The sequence below is a fragment of the Cryptotermes secundus genome, unplaced genomic scaffold, assembly GCF_002891405.2.
Source record: "Cryptotermes secundus unplaced genomic scaffold, Csec_1.0 scaffold1734, whole genome shotgun sequence".
Classification (NCBI taxonomy): domain Eukaryota; kingdom Metazoa; phylum Arthropoda; class Insecta; order Blattodea; family Kalotermitidae; genus Cryptotermes; species Cryptotermes secundus.
This window is the reverse complement of record NW_019727433.1, coordinates 5,330-14,668: the sequence shown is the minus strand read 5'-3', so window position 1 is coordinate 14,668 and position 9,339 is coordinate 5,330. Positions and strand designations below refer to the sequence as shown.

The following is a 9,339-nucleotide window of genomic DNA, read 5'->3' as shown; positions in this document are numbered from 1 at the left end:
GAAAATCATGAAACTTTTCAAATACATACAGATAAAAGTAGCATTTTGCACACAGAACACAATTGAAAATATACTCAAACATAAACCACAATTGGATAAATACAATAAAAATGGCACATACCAAATGAAATGTGCGGATTGCCCATTGAAGTACATTGGACAAACGGGCCGAACATTTAACACCAGATATAAGGAATATATACATGATATTAGAAATAATAATAGGAATTCCGGATACTCAAATNAGAAACACACAATCCCATATTTCAAACGATACACGAAATCTACACAGACTAACGGTACCTCCCTCTTCCCAATACCCAATCCCCTCCTACACTCACCAACATAAAACACGGCACACAATATCATCAGACAGCACACGTAGTAAAGATAAGCAGCGGCACGCACACAAGGAGACTACACAGAGTAAGTACAAATAAGAGTATAAACGCATAAGAAAACATTATGTACATTATTAATAATATGAATATTTGTATATTACAGATAACACCTATACAATACTAGAAACAAGAAGAAGCCACTGCAGCACTATAGACATAGGGCGAGTAACCCTGACATTTTTAAATTTTAAAATTTAGAGAAAAAATTTTTAAAGGATTTAAAACTAGAACTGAAGATTTTATATGTGCTAATCAGGAATACTTATGTTTTTAAATATTAAATGTTATAAATGAGTGCAGTGTAACAGATACGTGAGTGTATACACCTGATGATGGTCGTTTGGGGCCGAAACATGTTGTGCATAAAGAAAAAGACCTATAAATATAGTTTGCACTTAGGATGGAGTTATATCATATATGAAACTCCTTGTTATGCAGTTTTCTTTGCCCTCCTGTTATATCCTCTTTTAGGTCCAAACATTCTGTTTGCATTATGTTCTGAAACACATTCAATCTAAAACAAGGAGCTGCTTACAGCAATTAATATTCTCATGGTACATGGTCACTCACAAACTTCAATGCTTTAATAAACAAATTCCTGTAAAGCATGGAACCTGTCATATCATTACCATTCCACCAGTACTTACCTCAGCATTCTGTGACTTCGCAGCCTTAATCAGCTCTGAGCAAATGCCAATGTTGATTTTCTTGTCAGATTTTGCGGTCATCTGACAGACGGCAACAATTTTCTTGGACTGAAGCAATGCCATTTTTCTCAAACTGTCCTTTAATGGATGCCTCTTTGCTGTACAACCTTCAAGGAATGATGCAAACGTTGTGGAGTATAAAAGACAGTTCTTATTAGAAATCTGGAATTAAATTTAAAAACATTACATAATTAGCAACCAATTATAAGCAAAATTCATAAAGCCTACTTTCCTACTGCACATATTTATTGGCATTATGGCTGTTACTTTATTTTTCAGAAGAACTTACTGCTCATGTATAGACTCTATGTGAAATTTGTCAGAGCAAACTCACAGTTTTGGGTAGTCGCCATATTTTTAATTGCTGACTTACAATGTTTCATATGCAGTCTGTAGGTATGTTTATGATCCATCTATGTTCTAAATTTCATTTATCAAGCTCTGGTGGTTCCTTAGTGTGCCATGAAACTAAACACTAAATAAAATTTTTCACTCAGCTGCCACAGTGTTAATTTACATTGTCAAAAAAAAAAAATCAATTCAATAACAGATTCACATTTTTCAAAGATTACCAAAAATTGTATCTTCACCATATAATAAATGGCACAAATGTCTTTCTCACATCATAAACTTGCGCATCTGCCATGTTGCTATTATTAACTATAGGAAATTACAAATTATGGCACTGGAGTAGTCTCCAATGGCATATCACACATACCAACTTTCACGAAAATCAGTTGACTGATTCAAACATTAACAGGTGGGACACACACACACACACACACACAAGTCAACATGACAATCTCATAAACCTACTCCATATCCCTAAGATAGGAGATTATGGTTGCGGCAAATTTGCTCTACCACTGTAAATGAAGACAGAGTGAGGCTGACAACAAGATGTTGCTGAGAACATATGGTCCATGATGTGTAAGTATTGACCATCTTCTAGTGCACACAATCTCGCTTGTCACTTCACTACATGTTTCGGCATCACTGTGCCATCCTCAGGTGTGTTATTTACATTAAACTATTGCACTGCTCACCATCATGTGTCGTTTATAAAATGCATTGTTCAACACACACAACCACAACAGAAGGACACATCACAAGACGCAGTATACACAAAAATATAGGAAGAACGACTCCCATAGTGGAAGATTGATATAATACAGGAGTTTGAAACACGATGTATAAGACGATAAATCTTAACAAAATTTTAACATATAAATTTTATTATAGTACATGACAAATATACATTTTAAATCATTTTATAAACGACACATGATGGTGAGCAGTGCAATAGTTTAACGTAAATAAGACACCTGAGGATGGCACAGTGATGCCGAAACATGTAGTGAAGTGACAAGTGAGATTGTGTGCACTAGAAGACAGTCAATACATACACATCATGGATGTGGATCAGTGCAACAGGACGCTAAAATACAACATTATTGAGAACATATGGATCAGTGGTAGAGAGGTAACAGAGGAACAAACCCAACAGGTTGGCATAGCAATAATGCTCTACACTCATATTCAGGAGATGTTTGGTTCAAATCTCCACTGGGCCACCAGCAGTTATCGTGGGTTTCTTTGTGGTTTTCTTCAGTTTCTCCAGGTAAATGCTAGAACAGAGCTTCAATTAGGCCATGACTGCTTCCTTCACTTTAGAAATAATCATTCAGCATTGTACCGTTCATTACTATACAATTTAGCTACTGACAGCATTGTTAAAGAACCAAAAGAAGCTGAAATAACTACGTAATGTACCAGATGCAACAACATAAATGCACAGTCAAACAATGTAAAATACTACCAGTTTTCACAAAATTGGCGACATGATTCTACATTACACTGTCACCTTCAGACCCACAAATATTCTAAATACATGCATAAACACTTGCCAATTCAATGTAGTATAAATATGGCATGTCATTTTGCCTAATGGATACACTATGGCCTGTTAAGCGCTTCTTTTAAACATTACAATGTTATAATATATGATGAGTTAATGTTATATAAATAAAGTAAAACTAACACAATGTAAACATCACATGTATGGAGTTATATATTGTAATGTGTTTGGCTACTGAAGATGCTGTTCAGATTGTTAACTGGTTTATTTAACAACCTACAAGTCATAACTACAATTGATTATAACACTGTTGCGGGTTTACACAATTTACAAACCCTACACACTAATCTCTTCACACTATCTTCGGTAGTCTTCACGTATTTACAGTACAACATGGAGGCTATACAAGTGTCACTGTATTACACACTCCCATTACCTTCTCAGTTATCACAAACTATCACTGATTATCACACATGCATTCGGTTCTTCTTCTTCCTGCAACTGACTGGCTTCTGCTCCGCCGAATACTCTGAATACTAACTGCCTTGGTGGCTGCTACATTTCAACTGACTCCTCAGTCAAGTCAAAGTCACATTGCGACTGTCAGTCAGTCATATTTTTTTCTCTTTGTTTGTTCCTTATATGAAAGTTACTGTCCTGTCCATCTGGGGCGCCCTCTCTGATGAGAGGTCAGGTCTGTTATTTGTCAGTCATAGTCTGTGTTAGTAAGTCCACTGTCAGTATTTACATATATTTACAAATTTAATCTTAATTCCTATTTCTATGTACAATATATACAAGGCCTCTGTCAATCCAGGCTCAGTACAGCAGATTTCGCCCTATTTCTAGTAGTATTCGCTACCATGGCAGTCTAGTCACTTGAACGGTTGTATGCCTGACCGCAGCCAAGTTTACACCTCTTTGACTCCTCAGGCATTCCAGTTTCTCTTATAAACCCTCAGTTGGACAGCGAAAAAAGCACGTTGTTTCACCGTTGTGTAATCACTGTGTTTACAGAGGCGTTGCTGGGCAACACTGCATAGCAACCAGCGAGGCACAGCACGGAGAAACACTGCTTTCCTTACTGTTGCGTAACCTCGTTCCACATCCCGTTGCGCAACAACAGTTTTACATGTCAAAATATTATATGCAGCACCATGCAGAGGTCACTCTAATGCTGCATTTTATTCCTAGTATAATTTTAATTTAAAATATCCTTAATATTTCACATTTAATTGACTAAGCATATGACAAGTCACAGTGGATCCAGCAAGCAAAATTACATGATAGATGTATAGTTCCTTCTACTGTGCAAATGTTATGCTTTATCTGGAGCAACTGAGGGCCCCAAGATGATATTACAATGTAGAAATACACTACTCATGTTGTGGAAACTGGTGAGAACATATGAGGAGCGTTCCGTATATAATGCCTCCTATTTTTCTTAATGAACACTACAACAGATACAAAAAGCATAATAACACAAGTTAAATAGAGCACAATTTCAGCTACTTACAGTTATTTTTCCACATAATCACCACCATTCATTATGCACTTTAGCCAGCGATGAACAAGAGCCTGTATGCTGTGCTTGTAAAAGTCTGCACCAGCAGAGGCTAGCCACTTTCTTACAGCTGCAATGACAGCATCATTGTCTGGAAAATGGTCCCCATGTAGTCCATCTTTCATAGGCCCAAAGAGATGGAAGTTTGAAGGTGCTAAATCGGGGCTATAAGGTGGATGTGGTAGGACAGTCCAGCCAAACTTTGCAATGTGCACGGTGGTCGCCAAACTGGTATGGGGTCTAGCGTGATTGTGTTGCAAGTGAAAGGTTTTCTGCTTCTCTGGCCTGACTCAGGAAATGCGGGCTTTCAGCTTAGTCAGAGTCGTCTTGTAGAATTCAGAATTCACAGTCTCACCAAGCTCCAGGAAAACCAACAAAATCACACCCCACCTATCCCAAAAGACCATGCACATCACTTTCCCTGCCAATGGTTGTGTCTTGAACTTCTTTTTTTCTTGGGGAATCCAGATGTTGCCACTCCAGGGACTGTCTTTTGGATTCCGGCTCGTAGTGTGACACCATGTCTCATCTTCGGTGACGATACTGTCCAGAAACTTGTCACCTTCAGCCTCAAACTGGTGTAACAGGTCCTGATAGACTTCCATTCAATGAGTTCTGTGATCCTGTGTAAGCATCCAGTGGGACCCACCTGGAACAAACTTTGCAATAATCCAGCTTCCCCAACATCGTTTCCAATGCATTACATCTGATATTATGCTGTGCACACAGATCCCTGGTCATTATCCGCCGATATGTATGGATGAGCTGATCGAGGTGCTGTTCACTGTGAGGAGTAGCAGCTGAGCAGGGACGCCCAGGGCGTGGCATGTCATGCACTTCACTTTCGCCACTGTTGAAACACACTACCCACCACCTCACTGTGCTGACATCCACTGTATCATCTCCGTACACCTTTAGCAAGCGTCAATGGATGTCAATGGGTGCAATTTATTCGGCAGTGAGAAATTCAATAGGACATCTCTGTTTCCTACACACTTCTGTGTCAGACACCATTTTCGTAGACTGCTCTGCTGTCGCTATCTGTCGCATGACAACCAAACTTACAGTACATTGGTGGGAAGGTTCAACCTTTACTAGAACACCACCAACATCAAACTCAGATGTTACATATTAACACAAAAAAAAATAGGAGGCATTATATACGGAACGCCTTTTGTACATTGTGTGACTGCATTTATATCGCTTCACTGGCCATGCTACACAATAGCATGTTTCACTCTACAATTAGTAATGTGTACCCTCCAGCCAGTATTTTCTGGATGATTAAATGGAGGACAATGAGTAGGAAAGAACATGCAGCATGAATAAGGTAAATAGAAATGCATACAAATTTTAACTGGAGAACCTAAATGGAAAAGTTGAGCTGGAAAATGTAAACATAGACAGGAAGATCATATTAAATTCAATTTCTGAACAAGAGCTGCAAATTTTTTTTTTACAGATTATTTAACGACACTTTCAATATTGAGGCTATACAGCACCGGATGGTAGGATGGTACATGAATCATGATGAATTGGAAAGGATTTGGAAAAATGTAATCATGGCCTAATCAAAGTACTATCTTGGAATTTGCCTAGAGGGAGTGCGGAAAACCATGAAAAACCTAAGTCAGGATAGCCTGTGTCCCGGTTTGAGATTCAAACTGTGCGCCTTCTGAATACAAGGCTCTGCACTAACCTGTCTGGTCAAATGGCTGTGAAGTGTATTTTAATGCCTCAGAGTAGGGTCTAATTGCAGTTTTTTGTGAACATGGTATGAACTTGGGTGTTTCAAAAAAGCAAATAACTGACTATGGAATTAATAACTTTTGAACAAAGGCCTCATATCATGGAGTCATGGGATGCCACACATGTTTAGAAAGTTACAAATATTGTTATATGTACACCCATTGCTAGGCAATGTGTTGGTAAACAAGTTCCCATGAAGACAGCTTCTTGGTAAACAGTCAAATGCTACATTATGCAACAATAGATGAGGCTGTGTTTTCTATGCGGTCTGCGCAAGGCAACAGTAGAATAACATGGTTATTCAATCCATTTCTAAGCAACGGCTGAGTAAACACATTTCCACATATCGGGCTGTGCTATGAAAGCTGTGATGTCATCAACAGATGAGGAAATATTTTCTGTGGGGTCTGTGCAGCGTGGTTATAAGAGATGGGAGCAACAGAATTCATTCAGGGCAGTTACGAGTCAGTCATAAGTTTAAGGAGTGAGTCCAGAAGAATGTTTAGTTCTGTGGTTCCTGAGTGATTGAGGACAAAATAGAAAGAACACTTCATAGTGATCTTAAGTGCTAATTTCTGTGTTGAGATCCATTTCTAGGAGACAACTAGTGGAAACTGAGAATTTCAGTGGACTGAAAAGTGTGTAAATCAGTGATAGCACTGTATTAATGGTAATTAAGAGAACTTGCAATGGAAGTGCTTATCCAATCATCTGAAATAGAACCCGTTATTTTAGTCACGTGTACCACCCTACACCTGACAATATGTAAAGTGGAAGACAAAAATAAAACTTAACATTAAACCTTAAGACGAATTTAGTCTATTCCTTTATTTATTTATTTACATTCTATGGCACATTTCATGACACTGTCGGTANTTAAACCTTAAGACGAATTTAGTCTATTCCTTTATTTATTTATTTATTTATTTATTTATTTACATTCTATGGCACATTTCATGACACTGTCAGTATCTCAGACAATACAGCATCAAATCCTAATATGATTAGTGAATTATAATTGCAATCTTCTGAATTGTGTCAATATGATGTCTTGTAGGGAGATATGAGTACTAATGTTTTGTGGGTTATATTCTACCTCTGTCTTCAGGACAGAAGTGAGTTGAATAAGGATGTGATAATGTTATATGAGAAGATTACAAGGGAGGTGGCCAGTTGGAGCCACAAATGGGGGAGAGGGACAGAACAAGTCCAAGCCAATTGGAGGGGTGAAGCAGAAATGTGAGAACTGGCCCTTTTCACTGACACTGCAGATGAGCACCTTCTTTGCAACCGGCATATACTATAATCCAACTGATACCTTATCCTACACACTTCTACCCTGATGATACAGGCAGCATATTTCTCTGAAACATTGGTATCCACTTACAAGATAACATGCTATCACAAGTTTTGAGATCATGATCTGAACAATCATGGCTGTGAAAACATCAAAATTTATATTAGTAAATAATGAAGTAGAAAGGGTGGGAAAGGAAGCAATCATATCACAGTTTAATGCACTATCCTGACATCTGCCTGGAGGGACCAAGGAAAACTACTAAGACCTCAGACAGGATAGCTGGTCTGAAGGCTGAGATGTGAAGTCAGAACCTCCTGGATACAAAGCAGTAGTGCCACTGCCCATCAGGGTCATCTTTCCGAATATGGCTAAAAACTGAAATTCATGTTCATCTTATTTAGAATTCACAAAATCAATAACTGTACCAGAAAAAGTTAAAATTGCATGTACTTCATACTTAAGATGATGAGTTGCCTACGAGAAAGCACTAGAACACATTTGATACAAAGAAAGTAACAGTTATGTCACATGCTGTCTGCTTCCTGCTACCTACTGTGATCCTAACAGCAAACAATCACAGATATTATGAAATTTGCTTCCTTCACATGTATGTAGTTTAGTTTATTGGGGTGGGGTGACACTGAGTCCACTTGGTACATCAGCCACTAACTAACCTATTGTATCAGCCCTGGATGATAAATGATGATGAATGTGGAGCAGTCAGGTAAATTAAAATTGGCATGGGAAACTGAAGTACTTGGCAAAACCTGCCCCAGGGCCACTTTTTCCACCACAAATCCCAAATGAACTGACCCTAGCTTCAACCTGGGCAGCCATGGTGGGAAGCAGGCAACCAACCACCTGAGCTATGGCACAGCCTTTTCATATGTATATACGTGGTGCAATCCAAAAGTTCCCTAAATTTAAATTTTGCGTGCGAATGGTTCTGAGTACATCGAAATACCGCTACGTGTCTCCCCACACACCCTTCTTGAATCAGTGTGGCAAGCGGCGTCGAGTTGAGTGGTTGGATTTATTGTTGGTGAACGTATTTCCATTGTTGTGTTTCCGTGAGTTTGCGGTTTTGTGACGGCTGACCTGAGAGAGCAGCGTGTCTGTATAAAGTTTTGTTTTAAACTTGGGAAAACTGCTGCAGAAATGCACCAAATGTTGAAGCAAGCTTTTGGTGACAACAGTTTAGGTCAGACACAAACTTACGACTGGTATAAGCGTTTCAAAAATGGCCGAACATCGACTGATGATTACGACCGTTCAGGACGGCCATCAACTGGCACCACACCAGAAAATGTTGCGAAAGTTAGGGATCTGATTCTGCAAGATCGTAGACTGACCCCCCAAGACCTCAGTAACACCTGGGGACTAAGTTATGGTACATGTCTATGAATTTTGTTAGAGGCACTGAACATGAGGAGGACTGCAGCGAAGAAGAAAGCAGTCTTCTGCGATTTGGCACCGTGTATATGTGGTGTTAACCGACGTTTCGGAGGAACGTATCGCCTCCATCTTCAGGGTAGAAGAAAAAGTATAAGAAATCTGCAAGTGACGAGACCGTGAGAACGGTAAAAGCAGACTGGAAATAACACAGCTATGTGTGAGCAGAGAGGGAAGGGGGGAAGGGCAAGTATACAAGTGAAAGCAGTGGTGTGGGAGGGGTAGGGGAAGGGAGCTGGGGCAAGCGTGGTTTTGTGTACTGGAGAGAAAAGCAAGGTTAAGGGCTGGGCTCTAAACCGTAAGCTGAG

General features: G+C 39.2%; 1 protein-coding gene across 3 annotated transcripts in view; it reads right to left on the bottom strand.

The window, feature by feature from the left end:
- Positions 1-9,339, bottom strand: part of LOC111864821 (deaminated glutathione amidase) — a 35,621-nt gene that overhangs the window by 20,995 nt on the left and 5,287 nt on the right. For all 3 annotated transcript variants that reach the window (XM_033751595.1, XM_023852355.2, XM_023852356.2), the window contains one exon: positions 1,049-1,270. In XM_033751595.1, coding sequence (XP_033607486.1) covers positions 1,049-1,171 — 123 coding nt within the window. In that variant the 5' untranslated portion in view covers positions 1,172-1,270. The remainder of the gene's footprint in view (positions 1-1,048; positions 1,271-9,339) is intronic.